Genomic DNA, 16,684 nt, shown 5'->3' on the forward strand with positions numbered 1-16,684 from the left:
TGCGCGAAATCGTATGCAGATTATCAGGGTTGTTTTGGGTTACAGGGGTTTGTATGCATTGTAGCCAAGGTGCTACCTTGGTTACGGGAGGGCTGGCAATCAGCATTGCTGGGGTGCTTGATGCTTCAGGCACTTGGCAGTTATTTTTCCATGAATACACGGAGCGTGCAAAGAGACTTTTGCTCGCAAGTAGGCGCAAAGTTGTTTTATGCGCACAATACTTTGCGGGGTCTTTGCGCTTATTCTATGAATCGGGCCCAAACTATTACTAACGTAGCTAGCTTTACCAGTGGATGCGAGCCACAAGCTGATCATTTATGGCCAGTTTGTGGTTTGTGTGCAGAAAGTGCATCACATTTTCTTTAGTTTTGTAATGGTTATAGAGGTCTGTGATCACAATATTTGAAGCCATTGTTTTATGCTACAAATATTCCCAGTGTTGGTCAAGCTATCATGTTTATCAAACACACAACAGTTGCTAATACAGTGTATTGTGTGAGTAAAATCATCCACCGTGCTTGATTATACAGAATTAAGGCTACATAAGCATAGTGGTGACTATTATTATATGAAATTTTGTTTTGATAATATGGGGCACTTTGCTTTTTTACCAGTCTTGTTTGATTGTAAATTGTTTTTTATTATTTTCATAATTTTGAGCTCACATTGTTTTATTTGTGCTTAATTACTTGATGTTAGGTTTAAACATTATATTAAGTACTAATGTGGGTTTTGGTTGATTGATCATTGAGAGTTATGTGTCCATATTTTAAAATTATGAAAACATGATTATCAATTTTGTTAATTATATCTGATATAGAGCTCAGCAGTCTATTGGCCAATTGTACCAATCATTTGCCTACGATTTCCATGGTCTTTTTTTAAGTAAATTAGACTGCTGTTTTAGATGTGGATATTTTTGCACTTTATAATCAGGTTTATGTAGTATTGACTGCTACCTAAATGTGTGTTTATAGCTTATGTAATGTGGTTCCGGGGAAACCACAATACGTACATGTATTTGTGTTTTTCACACTGTATCATGTTGATCTATGCTGCTGTGGGAAATGTGCAGTATAAATTTGTGTATTTTTCATGAACTTTTATTGCTTTTTTGCCGAAATTACGTGTATATGATGATAAGGATTATCAACTTCACTCATCTTAAAGATAAAACAAATGTAATATATACATGATCGTTATATTTGATATTCATAACAAAAACAGGCCAACCATTGAAAAATAATTTGCACAACTTTCCGTATGTTCTCATACAATTCCAAAAAGAAAAATAATTCCACAATTTTAGAACAAAGACATTTTCTCTGTTTCAAGTTTTCATCTTCCTTTAACACTTCTTGATTTTTCACGCTGTGGGACTATCCTATCAATCACCCAATGCGTTTTGATTATGACCATATTCTTCTTCAGGGGGTCGGTCCAATTTATAATTCCTATAAATCAAAGTAAAAATATGTATAAATAGTAAAAATGTTCTTTAGGTTTATTGCCTGCCGTAAGAACCTGGTTATGAAAATGACCGGATTGAGCTTCCATGATAGCTTTTTGATAGGCTCTCTGGGCGTTGTGTGGTAGCGAGCATGATGCAGAATCTTTCCCATGGCACCACTTTTTCTCTTTCTTTCTAACCTCTTGTTTGAGTGCTTTTAGACTGGGAGCATACCAATGTTTAAACGTACCCTGGTAAATGACCTTCCCAAAGGGGGCCATTTCGTCAACTAAAGATTGCATCCCTGAGCAACAATGCTCTATGTATTTCTCAAAATTAGCCTCCAATTCCGGAGTAGTTAAAGTATCTTGCAAGGAATGAGGAGAATGAATTGAGCAGCGCCTTTTTAGATCTAGTTTCAAAGGAGCATGAGTCTTTAAATGTATTCGACTTAAATGTAAACCAGGGAGTAAAAAACCTGAATCTGGTATTGTAGTATTGGCCATAATAGTAAGGTGTCTATGAGTGATGAGATCAAGGCAATGGCCAACCTAATTATAAGAGGTGGCAGCTACCGAGGTTAACGCATGACGATGTAGAAGATCTCTGAGTTTAATGGAGTCAGATGGAAGAAGACATTCATGACAAATATTAAAATCCCCCAAAACCAAAAATGGAATATAGCTCACGACAGTAGAAGCTAGAAATTCATCCAAACAAGCCCACAACTGGGTGGCTAGGCCTGGAGGCCGATAACACAGGAAAACTTTAAATGAATCAGAAGGAGAAAGTCACCTAGAGAGGACGCACATTTGTGATCCTATATCCCACAAATATTCCAGAAAATGAATGACTATAAGCTCAAAAGGGAAAAGGTGCACAATGCCTCCACCTGCGCGCATCTGTCTGTTAACCCTTTTCATGGAATAGTTATCTACAACTACCAGATGTACACTAGCCTGAGCAGCATCTGATAACCATGTCTCCGTAATAAATAAAACATCACATTTATAATCAGTTCTGAGGTCAAAAATAACATCACATTTATTTAGCACAGATCTGACATTAAGAAGGACACAAGGAATGGTGTTCTGGCCCAACTGATCTGGTGTGGAGTGTGCCGATGGTCTTTTTTTGGTTTGGCAGATTCTGATGAAATATGAAGCAAACACATTTTGTTAAGCGTGTGCAAGGTTATTGGACCAGGCCTAAATTTAAGGAACATAGGGCACGATTCATAGAAACGCGCAAAATCCCTGCAAAGTACTTTGCACACAAAACAACTTTGCGGATACCTGCTTGCAAAAGTATGCTTTGCACGTACCGCGTATTCATTGAATTCTAACCACAAAGTAACTCTAGGAGCAAGTTGCACCCGGAACGCCCACAATACGCCCCCACGCAAACCAAAACCAGTGACATATACCAACCTTTGCGCCTACCTTATCCCCAGTATCAAGCACCCCAGCAATACTGCAGGACCCTCGCAACCAATGCAGTACTCTGGCGATACTCCATATGAACCCTCATAACCCAAAAATGCACCTTGATATTCTGCGCACCATTTCCCGTAGCTCAAGGCAGCGCCCAGTTAACCTGCGAACGCATCCCCGTAATTCAAGGCAGAACCCTGCTAATCTTCAAGCGATTACCGCTAACTCCAAGCAGCACCACAACTATGTGCTGTCACCCCTAAATTGCTATGTAAACATTACCTTTGCACGTTGGTTCCTATGCGCTTAGAACTCCGCTCCTCTTATCATGTGGTGGTAAGATCACAAGGTTTGCGTGTGACTTTCACAGACGTGAAGTTGCGTGTTGAAACCCATGAATTCGGTTGGGGTTGTGCTTGACTGCGTTTGCGATTTATTTGCATGGCCACTTTATTCCCTGTGCTTCCTCATTTTTCCAGAAGAATGGGGAATATGCATGTTCCGCCCCCTTTTTATTTATTTGCGTAGCCCGTCCCATACTTTGCGGGGTGTGTCGTGCAAAGCGCTCAACTGCAAAGTCCTGGAAATACATGCAGTCTGATCCATGAATCGGTAAAAGGACTTTTACGTGCGCAAAGTCATTTTTGAGCACGCAAAAAAAATCCTCGAATCGGGCCCTTAGAATGATGTTTCTTTTTTTAACTGCCCCCCCTGTCAAAGATAGATATACAGGGGACATATCTAGTCCACGTATTAATGGTTCGATGGTATTTCTGAGTTTGAAAATTTTTGGCTAGTTACATTCCCCACAAGTCTGCTGAAATATTGCAAAAACCAGTGAACATTTTATTAAACGGGATATGTTTGAAATGCACAGTTCATTAAACACACGGTGAGGAATGCTTACAAAATACTACCTTTCTTTTTATCAAATGTGCACCCAAATTCTTGTTGAGGAATAGTGTTTGGCGGATTTTCAGAATGTCTGTATATTTTTTGAAAGGTAATTAGCCATACAAAGTGTTCTTCTAAAACAAAGTATGAGGATAAAGACACAAAATGCTAAAATATTTTTGGAAGAGTGGACACACTTGTATAAAGATACCAGATAGCGTATCTTCATGCTCTAGCTCTTTTCCCCTTCTTGCCCCCAAGTCTTGGAATGCTCTCCCACCTGATATTCGTGCATCCATCTCCCTTCACGTTTTTCGTTCCCGTCTAAAAACGCATCTCCTTTCTTCTGAAAGTCTCCTCTTTTAACCTTCTATTATGACGTTGTTTACTACCATTGTCTGATTTGTTGTACCTTTTTTGTTCTAATGTACAATGCCTTGGTGAAGGTGCTCTATAAATTAAAGTAAATACAGATGCAAACAATACTTTGGTCTGCGACTTCACAGCTGTGTGCAGGTCACTGATTGGTCGTATGTGGCGAGGGCATGCTCTTTCATGGGACGAAAGCCGTTGAAATCAGTAACACCAAATAATGTTTCATGTACAAGGACAAGGCTGTGCTAAGAGCTGATGCACACTACAGCCATGAGAGAAACGTTACAGCGTGTGCATACTTGCCAACATTCTGTGACCAAAAAGATGTAGGATTTTCCAAGTTTCAAAAATAATACTTCGCATAACAACGACATCACATGAAAATACAAAACATACATTGTTGCCACCATTGGAGCATTCTAAAAAACACACTCCATCAAACAGCACAACATGCAAAGAAATTCAAATGTTTAAAATGTAAAATTCTGAATGCTAAATTAACACTGAATTAAATTACCTAACTTCACAGAAGGTAATCTCACAGAACTGGTAGGCAACGTTTGCCACTGCTCTGTAGCAGCAGCCTGGTTAATACATATTTATTTCTGCAGTGCAAGTTGAACACTGAACGACATGGAGACTTATACCCTCATTAGTCTGATAGGCAGATGATGTGTGATGCTGGTACGCTCTGTCACTTACCTTCACTGGTGGCCTGTGCCTGCAAGAGTGCAGGGCAGAGTCACAAAGCTGTCAGGTCAGTGGATTGGTCTGAGCCCATCACTCTAAGTGATGACCAGCCCACCGCAAAGCCAGACTAATTCATGTTTTGCATGCTTTGTCCTGTGCCCAGTCTAAAGCAGCCTGCCTTAGAGTCACAAAAATGACCTGCCACTGTAAAAAGCAGTAGGATCTGTCATCCAAATCTGTAGGCGGTAGGCCTGCTTAAAAAGCAGTAGCCTACTGCCAAAATCGGTAGGGCTGGCAAGTATATGTGTGTTGCGAGTCTTACTCGCCAAGAAAGGACGCAACACCAGAGGAACGGATGGCACCGCCACTTTATTCAACCGTTACATGGAAACTGCCTGTTTCCCCCTATGATTCCTCCCTTTCCTCCCTCTCGCTCCCGCCTCCCACCAGTGCCCTGGGCTCTCCCTTAAAGGTGCAGAGACCCACAACAGCGTGGCCATCACTTTCTTATCCCATGTTTTCAACTTTCAATTTAGACTTGTAACAAAAAATGAAATATGAAAAATAAGCAAGTGTGCTGTAATTCCTTTTTGTTTTTGTTTTTCGGTGACGGTATAGCAGCCATTTAGAAGCATTTCCGGTGCACGATGGCAGGGCCAGACTCGTCATACTCCTGCTTGCTGATCCACATCCGCTGTAAGGTAGACATGGATGCCAGGATGGAGCCCCCAATCCACACAGAGTACCTGCGCTCAGGTGGGGCTATGATCTGTGTAGGAAATAGATGGAAGAGTTACAGTAGCACTTATGATTTCAATCGTTTCATGAAAACAAAACGGATTGGGACTGTTTTCATCTAATTCCAGCACCTTGAGGCTATAATAATGGTAAATGGTGCTATATAAATGACAACTACAATACAATACAATAATTGGAATGTGGGTGAAGATGATTGCCTACATGTAGAAGATGTTAATGTACATTGATAGGCAAACATTCAAATCATATGGCTTGTTCCTTATCTTCCCCTGCTTTCCCCTGCAGTATTTTGAAAAGCAACACAGTAACATGCACATGTTGAAGACAAGTGGCCTTGCCAAGCCAAGTACAGCGTGGGGGATACTCAGACTTCTGAGAAAATATGCACAATCACAAAAGGGACTTGGCCGTCCCCAGGGTGGGGTGGGAGAAGGGGGGTGGAAAGAAGTACACTGCCCTCCCCAAATTCGGCAAATGCTGCATGCCCAGCTCCTGCAAACACTAGATCCGTGAAATGATGAGGTGCGGGAATGGTGGCTTGCAGATAACTGGAGGTCACTGTACATGCTAAACACGGCACAAAAAGTTAAATATGGGCTTTAAAGGCCCATTTTCGGGAATTTTAAGACAATAATTCTTTTTCTCTTTTGAAAGTGTGAATTCAATATTGAGAATATGTGCTCATGCCAAATGTAGCCTGGTCTGACACTGCTGGTTAAGCGCACACAGGCCCCTTTCACTTGGAGCAAGTGCATGCGGGCTGTGCAGATGATTGATTAATTGATTTATTTGAGGCGTTTGTATAGCACACCAATAACCCATTGGGCCTTTGGGTGTTATGCACCAAATGGCCAAAGGAACAGGAAGGTCTTCAGTTGAGATTAAAAGGGAAGCATGGAAGCAGGTGATCCTACTTTGAGTGGCAGAAGTGCTCCAAACTGTAGCCACTTGGACCGCCACCTGTCGCTGTACTTTGGAGTTCAGTTTAATAGTAGGAGGCTTCACAAGTAGTTGACTAGAGCTTCTGAATGATGTTATTGGACATACGTTTTTATCTGCATGATAGCTGGTGCCTGCTAATGGATGCACTTGTAGGCCATATAAGCCTGTTTATAAAGCACTTGTTCTCTGCAAATCTGGTGAACCGACACAGAGATCGGCCAAGACGACTAAAGGCGGACCACACCATAAGGCATTGGCACATTCCAGCCTAGAATTGATGGGCTGCCTCCACCAGTAAGGTTCCAACACGAGCACAGCAACAATCCCTATCACATTTCTAAGTTGAAAAAAGATGCTACTTCACCTGAAGTGGCAGGGATGTGAGGATGTGGCAGGCCATGAGGTTGTCAAAGAGAAAGCCGAGGCCTTTTTACCTTTCTACCCAATGTGTGACCTGCAAGATAAGAGGAATTGAGATGGACTGCAATTGTTAGTGTTTTTCCCTACAGAGAGTTTGAACATTGCCATCGAGCCATTCATCTGGAGATGGTGATCTCTTCATCCAGGATTGAACAGTAACAGTCGAGAAATACTCTTGAAGCACTTTGAATTCTTCCGCAAGATGCGTGCCCTGCATGTGAATCAACATCATCAACAAGTGTGGTGTGGGCTGGATTTGGCCTGTATGTCTGTGAATCAGAGCAAGAGCATATGGCCTAACCCTGGATGAATGCTTGAGAGAGCTTCCTCTTGGGTCACAGTTCCTGTAAACCTTTCACCTGTGTCTGGACCTATGTGAACACCTTCAACATCTAAGAAGAACGCCACAGTGGATAATACTTTTGTGAAGGCTATTAGGGACACGGTTGGATTGTAAGGCAATACTGTGTACAGATATGGGGGATACATCACGTTTAAGGACTTCTGATGTAAGTGTATGAATATTATCTCCGCTGAGTGCTGTGTAAGCCCTGCTTGCACCTCCATCAGTGTCCGGCCGAGTTCATCCTGTGGAGATTGACAAGTGAGGAATAGTATGAAGTTGCAGAGATCTAGGACGAATCTCAGCCTATAGTTTGTTTTTTTCATTCTGAAGTGGCATAAGTTAGAGTAATATCTATTGCTGTGCTGCTTTCCTGGACCTGACTTCTAGAGAAATGTATGATATTCTACAACCCCATGGACCCGCTTTGAACATTGTTTTCCACTGGCCCAAGGAACAAAATCAGTAATGGTGGCATTGCTGGATGAGCTTAGGGTGGGGACTGCTGTTTGTGGCATTTGTGATCTAAGTCTTTTGAGCCTGTCACAACATTCTACAGTGTCAAGCAACGAAAGCTATTGGACTGTCTAGCCATCATGGGAGTTGTTGCCACAGGGCTGTCCTTCTTTTCCTAATTACTGGCAGAACACATGGTCTGGGAATACTACCTAGGCCCTCGCAGTCACCTCCCCTCCCCTGTCGAGTTTCCCTTGCTCCTTCCCTTTCAATATTGATTTTTACTGTTAACTTTTAATCACCCTAATCTGGTCATTTGGTTTTCACTTGTATTCTTTTGCCAATGACACCCAAATCTGAGTATGTTTTCATTACATTAGCGTAGAATCATTTGTATATTTTTCTTGGCGCTGTTCTTTTGGCTATGAATTTCTGGATGGAGCCAAACTAGGTGATCGAAATGGTGGCAAATATTGGTGCTCTATTGCTGGACTTTAGTGATCTGTGGCCCAATGAGCAGGCTCGGAGTGACCGATTGAGCCATGCTCAAAGTGCCAGCCCGTGATTGCAGTATTGACTAGCTTAATAGCGAATGGACCACTTTTCTGGTCAGAGTGGGCCAGTTTCATATGTTAGTACACTAGTTTTTACCAATGCTAGTAAGCAAATATGCTTTCAAATGCATTATTTGCAACATATTTTACCAACCTCCTTCCATCTTGGGTAGTTCTGGATAGTGATGAATTTGAATGTGTAATTGGGGGCCACTTTTTCATTGGTGCCTAGACTGATTGTATGCCCCAGTCCGGCCCTGTCAATGAGCTTCGTATTATTCTGTAAGGCATACATTCGTTTTCAAAAAATGATTAGCAGAGTCTGCTAATTAAAAATGTCTTGATTATTAAACAAACATATTTGACTAGCATTTATGTACTAATATTATTAATGTCACCAGAGGTTACTTGTACCCAAGACATAAAATGATCAATCAACAATAGAGCATTTTTGTGTTCTACTGAACTGAGACATTAGTGAGATAAGTGTCTGTAAAATGTAAAGTGTAGCTGCATGAATGACCACAAATAAATAAATAGATATGATAAAAAAAGGCTCTGAAAACAGGTTTTCAGTGCAAGGCACTGTGCAGCTGGGTCCAGTCGGTGTTGTACATGGCAGTATCCTGTATATTGTATGATCCACATGCTTGACCCATCATTTCCTCAGCAAGGAGAGGTTCAGATGTTTCCTACATTAGAAAGGTCACAATGTTAAAGAAAGGTCATAGCCTGAGACTAAGCATGTAGTATGGTGTTGCGGCAGGCAAGGCAATGGGCAACTTCAGGTGGACAAGATGGCTCTTGCCCGTCATTGATATGATTTTCAATATTACATTAAATACCACTTTCCGAGAGGGGCAGGGCTGCTAATAACTCAACCTCGAGCCAGGTAGGCCAAGCTGCATCATTCAAGCCCTGTACACCTATGAAAGTGATATTTATAACCATTAGTACTCAGAGTCACCATCTGTGGTATTGATACTTTTTAATGGGCTTTGGCACTTTTTTTACATTTCTTTTTATTGAATTTTAATATAAAACAAAGTAAGAACAATAAAAACATTGGTGAAACAAAAAAGCCAGAATAGGCATTAGTAACCTACATCCTGAACACAATTGTGTCCAATTCCTAAAGAATTAACAGAGTGACAAGACACAACCTAGAAGCTCCCACGATTCAACTGTTAGCAACCCACTTGTCTCATATGTTCCCAAATTTCTGGAGACAACCCCGGGACCTATATACCCGTTTCTCCATTAGCATGTAGTTATCCATATCTCTTTCCCATTCGGACAGTGTGGGGTGTACGTGCTCCACATAACATTGCAATATTGTACTTTGCCAGGGCTAGTGCAGTAGACAGGAGTAGTTTGTCATAGCCAGAGTGATCAAAATCTCCCCAAATACCCAACAGAGACCTTTTCAGACCAAGGGCCAATTCCTGCCCTAATATCATTGACAAATGATTCAAAACAGCACTCCAGAACTTTTGGATTGACGGTCACTGCCAAAGTATATGGTAAAAAGTGCCCTTGGAGGCTCAACAGCGTAAACAGTGCAGCATCATGCCAAACCACATTTCAAGAGGAAATCACGTGCATAGTAAACCCTGTGAAGAGTTTTCAATTGGACTAGCCTAAGCCGAGTTCGGATGGCTATCTCATGCAAGGGCATCAAGGCTTCCTGCCAATCTTCCAGTTCCAGTGTACCCACCTCTTTTTCCCATTTCTGCTTAAGTTTTAAGAAAGAATGAGGCTGGAAGTGGAGGATAACTTGATAGAGTGACGATTTAGGGATCAGCTCATTGTTGATGTTGGCCTCTATCAGGGACTGTGCCGAGAGATCATACCCACCCCAGAATTACAGGACCATGGCATGTTTGAAATGTATGTGCATTGTGAGGGGTCAGAAATGAGAGACAGACACAATGTGGTAATGTTCTCAACATTAGACATTTTATTAAATTAAACAATGTGTGGATAAAGGGCTTCCTATCCCTATCATATAGAGAGTTTCCCTACCTATGAAACTAAAACTAAGGATCTGTCTATGTCTCATCGTCAATAGTAGGCAAACTGTCCTTGTGTCCAAAACCTATCTGACCCTCCTACTAAAAATGTACAACAAAATGTGCAAGGAAAATGTCTCTGTTTTCAATTCAATAAACAGTGAGCAAAAACCATCTAGATATAACTTCAACAAAAACAATCCTTATAGCCAAGGGATGGTTCCCTTCCCCTGAACTCAATCCAGGTAGAATGTTGAACATTTTAAATTCAGACAACAGTTCTTTAAGTGAAGTAGAAATGTCTCTTCCACACAACACTTCCTTCAAGTGATAAAGAAAATGTCTTTTCTAAACAATGAGGTTTGTAAGGATGGCAAAAGTATCTCTTGGCCTCAAGGTAATGAAGAAAGTGTCATGTCCAAACAATGGTGTTTTTAAGGCTGGCGAAGTGTCTCTTGGCCTTAAGAATGGATGTTTTAACACTTTCCTAGGGATGATGCAAAGATTGTCTTTCCCAAACAACAACTCCCCAAGAATAGTAGAAATGCCACCTCTACACAACAATTTCTTAAGGCGAGTATCTTTTCAAGTAGTGGTAGTTTTTATATGAATGATGAAAATGTCTCTTCTACTCAACAGTTTATTAAAGAAGGTCTTCTAGTATATTTCCTTGCCAGAAACCCCACCTTCCAATGTTGTGTTCTTTCAAACAATTCACAAAGATGGTCTCCTCAAAATATCTCCTCATCAACTCTGCATGGATTACCTGGTATACTCCCCTTCCAGGAATCACCCTCTCGGCCTTTAAGATCCCCTGGCGTACTCTCCTGCCATGTATCTATCCCCCAAAGGTGCTCTAAACTTTGAAATTCCCATGTGTACTCTCTTGCCAGATATTTTTCTCTTTCTGAAAGGTTCACTGCCTGTCTTTCTAAAGGTTCACTGTCTGGTGAACTCTTCCCACCAGGTCTTCTAACAAGCTTTCAATGTTCTCTTTCTCTTTCTTTAAATATAACTCAGTTGTGCTTGTTGCTGGTTATACTCTGTTAACTTCAGGTATCACTTGTTCCAACTTCCCCCATATTGGCATCCCATTTTATGGAGGCGTGTTCAAGTTTTAAAAGCCATCTTCAGTGTTAGCATGCATTGGCTTGTGGCAATGCTTGTTCCAATCTTCCTTATATTGACGTTGTCATGTACAGAGATGTGTACAATTCTTGCCTTGCAATTGTTTCATTACAGTTCATTAGTTCAACACATCATTTACTCCGCGGTTCCCCAAATTGACATCTCACATAAAGGGACTTGTGTAAATTCAGTCTTTCTCTTTCATTAACTTGATGCTTAGAGTAAGCTCCCAATTTAAATACCTGTTGGTATGCCCCGGGCTCCCAAAGCTTTTGGGCAGACTCACCAGTGTTAGTTGGCGTGTCCGACTCGTGGTGTCGAGCTGCAGCATTGTCCGTGCTTTTAGAAAGCGATGCCTGCCTCTCAGATCCTCCTGCGGCTGTATTGAAAGCTTCTCCGCCATCCGCTAGTGAAACTGCTGTGATTCCCTGTGACTGCGGCCGTGCCAGCCTCTCCTCTGCTGCTGGCCGGCAAATGGTCCTTCTCCGGCACCCGCTTGGCTTATACTGGTCTCTCGCCACCTGGGAGGAAAGTTTATGCTTTCCTCCACAGAATTATTTCGCTTAAGTCTGCCTTCGTGTCTGCTTCCTGCTTCCCTCGCTCTGCATCCAGAGCTGATTACAGTTTCTACAACTAATCTGCACTGTTTCTTCTGCTCCACATTAACTCCTTTCTCCTCTTTTTTTCCCAGTACTAAAGGATTTATGGGAATTGAAGTCAAAAGAATTGTTACTCCTTTTAAAGCAATTTTGTCCTACGTTTTTGTTCACATTAAAAAGAACTTTAGCAGGAGATGTTAAGTGAGCATCATGTACAAATGAAGCATGAATGGTATCCTGCCTAGGGTGTTTGGAAAAAGGGGCTTTAGAATTGTACCATTGGGAGGATGGGTATAATGACAACATGCCGTCAGGAATGTAGGTATTACAGGGCCATCTTCTGAATGCAAGGAAGAATACAGCATCCTTCCAGATGGAGTCACCACATCTCCCCTCAGCCATCTCCTCCCATGTGATCCTCCCTCAAAAATACCACCCCAGGAACAGGATCAGGTAGCGGCTGCTGTGCCATGGCCACATGGGAGTAGATCTTAGGCTGGGGATTAGTGATTACTCCACAGGATTCATCACAGTATACAAGAAACAATCATATATTCACGTTGAAAACTGTTGTTGGAGCAATTCTAAAAAATCAGATCTTTCAGCAAACAAATACGTTTGAGTGTCCATCTCCTAGCAAAGCTCTGCTTATGAATTTCAGGGAGATCTTAATTGCTCCATAAGGGGGCACCCAAAGTTAACACTTCTCACCACCCCAGAATCCCAGTGGCCACTATGGACTTTACCACTTTTAAGAGAGGAGGAGATTATTACTGTTGCACTCCCCATTATCCCCTTTGAACTTGCAGTGAACAGGGAAAAGAGGGGGGAGGAAACCTTAGGGCAAGAGAGAAAAGCAGAATGAGCTTTGCTTTCATTGAACAGGGTTGAAATAGCAAGCTGTGCTACAGAAGTGTCAATTTAATTAGCAAATATACAGAATTGCATAGCAAATTGCTATGCGACACTGCTTATTGTATGCCTCGGATTATTTCCCCCTGTTAGGAATCTAGGATGACCCTCTCACAATTGCCCTTGCCACATAGATAACAGCTTTATTCTGTTCCTTTGTTCCTTTCATGCTTTATCATCTTATGATCTACTATTAGCATTGTCCAACATATCATCTGTGTCACAGGCACTGTCTATATAGTTCACATAGTGCAAACCTACAGGGAGAGGCTACAGACCTATTTGCATAGCAAAGGAGCCAGTGTTATGTTAAAATATGTGTGGGTTAGAGATGCACTTTGGGATGTTAACATAGGTCAGAGATATATTAGAGGACATGTGTTGTTCGTTGCAAGGTGAGGGGCTAGATTGGGCTAAGGTAGTGGAGGGTGAAGGGGAGGATTTTTAGTTCTTGCCTGGAAACATGTAGATACGGGACAATACTTTGTTGGGTAGAGAGTTCTAGATTTTGAGAGTACAGAATACTTTGACTTGTCTCCTGTATTTGTCTGTGTGACCTTTTGGATCTCAGTGACATTGTGTTGATGCTGCGCTTGTTCATCTGCAGGCCAGTTTCTCCGTGAGGTAGGTCAGTGTAGAGAGGTGGAGTGTACCTCCCCACCAGTATACCGCCAAGGTGTCAGACACCACTCACTGAAGCAGCCCTACAGCCTGTAACCGGATGACATCACTGAAGCAATTAAACTGCAGGTGATGGGGCAGCTAAATCAGTTGCAATCATGAAAATGTGAGAGACATCATGGCTGAACACACACACACACACACACACACACACACACACACACACACACACACACACACACACATAGATGGGTTAGACATGAAGCACCCATGCATTCCTGCACAAAACTACGCAGACACTAGGTCAAACTGCTCTTAGAGATGAAGAACACTCTTACAATCACTAAGATAGAGATCACATACACCCTATCTCTCTTATGCTGAAATGCAAAACGCACACGAATACATATAACTGCTTGCTTGAATCAGAACACAACTAAACTTAGTAGCCCTGTAAGCCTAGATGGAAGACACAGCCATGTCAGGTGAATGGGAGCCATTGAGAAGTCTTACCACTGTAGGGAGAAAGATTCAGTCTTGCTGTGCCAGCGCAAAGAGCCAATACTGGATAGCTCAGACAACAAGGGAACAGTTGCCAAGGTCATCATGGGAAGGCAGGTTTGAGCCAGCATTGGAAACATACAGGCAATAAGCAAATCCCAGTTGAGAGCCATATCTCTATATGAATTAACAAAGAAATAAATGTTGCAGAAATGTCAGGTATTCATCAGTTTACACCTGACACAGAGGAGTGAACAAATCTTCAGAGGCCAAGGAAGGTAATAACATCCATAGTAAAATCAGCTAAAATCCTCACAAATTACTGAGCAGGATAATCCAAAATGAGGTTCCTACACACGTAACTTGCAGTGGCAGAGAATGCCTATTCAAAGACTTTCATTTCCATCCATTTAATTGGGACAAAAGACACAATACAGTATGAAGTTGAAAGGTAGAATTTCCTTGCTTGCGGCCTAGGAAGTCAGAGAGTGGTAACCTTATTGGAACAAGTGGCACCCTGAGACCCTTCTCACCATCCCCTCTTGTGCTCATGTGCTGGTAACCTTCCAAGGCATCAAGGCTGAGAAAGCCCCCACTGGCCAAACCCTACCCACCTTTAACGTTTGCTCAAACTTTGTTGCAGCAGCCACTCACAACACACTAGCATGACATAATTTCACTTGCAACCTTCTGTAGATGGTCCTAGGTGGAGCTACCCGATATGGCCGGACCAATTAGATCATCCATCCTATATAGAATACATATCTAGCCATACTATTCACCCAATCCCATCTCCTCTGAGGTTTTAGAAATGCATCTCTTATTTGTGACATCACAGTCACTTAAAACCTGTTGACAAGCCTGTAACCAGTGGAGAGCATTGGAAATCCTGAGATGTCCAGTACTATCCCTGTTTTCAGAGATCTCATTATTAAAGCAGTGGTTTTGTCACATTTCTGGACTTCTGCGTTTCTTGGTTGTGGGGATTTCCCCTGACCCAGACCTCTTACTTGTATGATGGGGGATTTCCCACTCCTGCACTTCAAGTGGTAGTAGAGGACGGATTGCCAACACCCCATGCGACATACATTTTTTTATGCATTCCTGCTTGATCCCCGTGGTACGCCCAGCAGACCAGAAGGTAGAGTGGCAGATTGTGGGAGTGACGGTACCCGAGGGCTTAGGCGTATCCATGGAGTGTAAGTATGAGTCCAGCAATCTGACAAATACAGGTGGGAGGGAACTGGTGTGCAAAAGTGTGGGCTAAGAGTTATGACTTGTCTGTTGTTTTATGTTATTTATGAGATGGTCCCTGTTTCCAGGCATTAGCCTAGGTTAAAACATTTTTTTTAAAAGAAGAAAATGTTTTCCTATGCTGCGGTGTCGAAGAAGGGCCACGGCCCTGAGTGGGCACTTTCAGAGATTAATCCCCTGTGTTTAAAGCAGGAAAACGGCCATAGGGTATCTATGTTGGGTTTTTTGAGTATTGTGGTGGTTTTAAGAGTGCACTCATGTTTTGTATGAATAGTAGTTGATGACGTGAGAAGAGCACATTGGCAGGAGATTGTCAGCCCACAATGTAAGTACCAAGATGGTGGTGAAGAAAAGGGGAAAAGGCTTTATTTTGTAGCGATGTAAGGTGATGATTGAAGAGTGGAGGGCCGGCTAGCTCAAGGGGTTGGGGTGTTGAGAACAAAAAGATTGTAGTACCATTGGGCTGGGCTCAGGGAGCCCTTGGAGGTTTGGCTTGGTCTTTAAGGGAGGCTTGTGGTATGCGCCCTCAGCAATGTTTCATTGTGGGTTTTTTGTGTGTGTTTGGGGTACACCCAGGTATGCAGAGAGTGTTTAATTAGGTATGCAGAGAGTGTGTGATGTGGTTGTGTAGTTTTGTTCGATTATGGAGTTTGTATGTGAGTGGGGAGGTGTATTGTTTAATTTGATGCATGGCTAATTATGTTTAAGTTATGTGTACTTTTTTAGTGTACCATCTGTTCTTCAGCTCTGCAATTTGTCAAACTTATGTGAGTGTTTATATGTTGCATTATTTGTGCCTGAGTGCAAAATGTTGGGCTGCCAGAGAGCCCTCCCTTCCCCCCCCGCCCCAGTGTGAGAGAAGCAAGCTTTTGTAAATGCTTGGCAGGAAGCCACATTTCAGGAGGAAGCAGGCTATGTTCGCAGAAGCCACAGGGGGAGAGCGGGGAGGCAGTGGAGCAGGCACAGGCTGGAAGCAGCCCAGTGGGTGACAGTGCATGTGGCTTGGTTTTATATCTCTTGGAGTACCATGTGTCTTGGAGTAACATAAGATAAAATTAAGTAGAAAAGGACAAGGTGAGGATTGAAGTATGATATATGGGACCAACCCCCTGAGAAGCCAGGATATTGGAGAAGCAACACACACAGACAAATGGATATAAGAAGAGAAGAGTTTTATCCCTGTGAAAGTACATTTTTTTATCACATACCAATGACAGTAATGCAAGCATGCATGCATTAGGGAAGGAGCATGGGATTATAGCGCTGTATTGACTAATGTTGGAATGCAGTGTAAAGGAGCTGCATTTGGCACTCATTGGTTGTTAAATTACATGTGAAACT

The 16,684-nt window shown here is 42.2% G+C and overlaps 1 protein-coding gene across 1 annotated transcript in view; it reads right to left on the minus strand.

The window, feature by feature from the left end:
• Nucleotides 1-5,291: 5,291 nt before the first annotated feature.
• The window catches only part of LOC138566028 (actin, cytoplasmic 3-like), a 118,724-nt gene continuing 107,331 nt past the window's right edge, over nt 5,292-16,684 (minus strand). The window contains exon 6 of the mRNA XM_069643082.1: nt 5,292-5,611. Within this exon, the coding sequence (XP_069499183.1) occupies nt 5,468-5,611 (144 nt within the window). The 3' untranslated portion in view covers nt 5,292-5,467. The remainder of the gene's footprint in view (nt 5,612-16,684) is intronic.

Source organism: Ambystoma mexicanum, chromosome 2p (assembly GCF_040938575.1).
Source record: "Ambystoma mexicanum isolate Mex_15411 chromosome 2p, UKY_AmexF1_1, whole genome shotgun sequence".
Lineage (NCBI taxonomy): Eukaryota > Metazoa > Chordata > Amphibia > Caudata > Ambystomatidae > Ambystoma > Ambystoma mexicanum.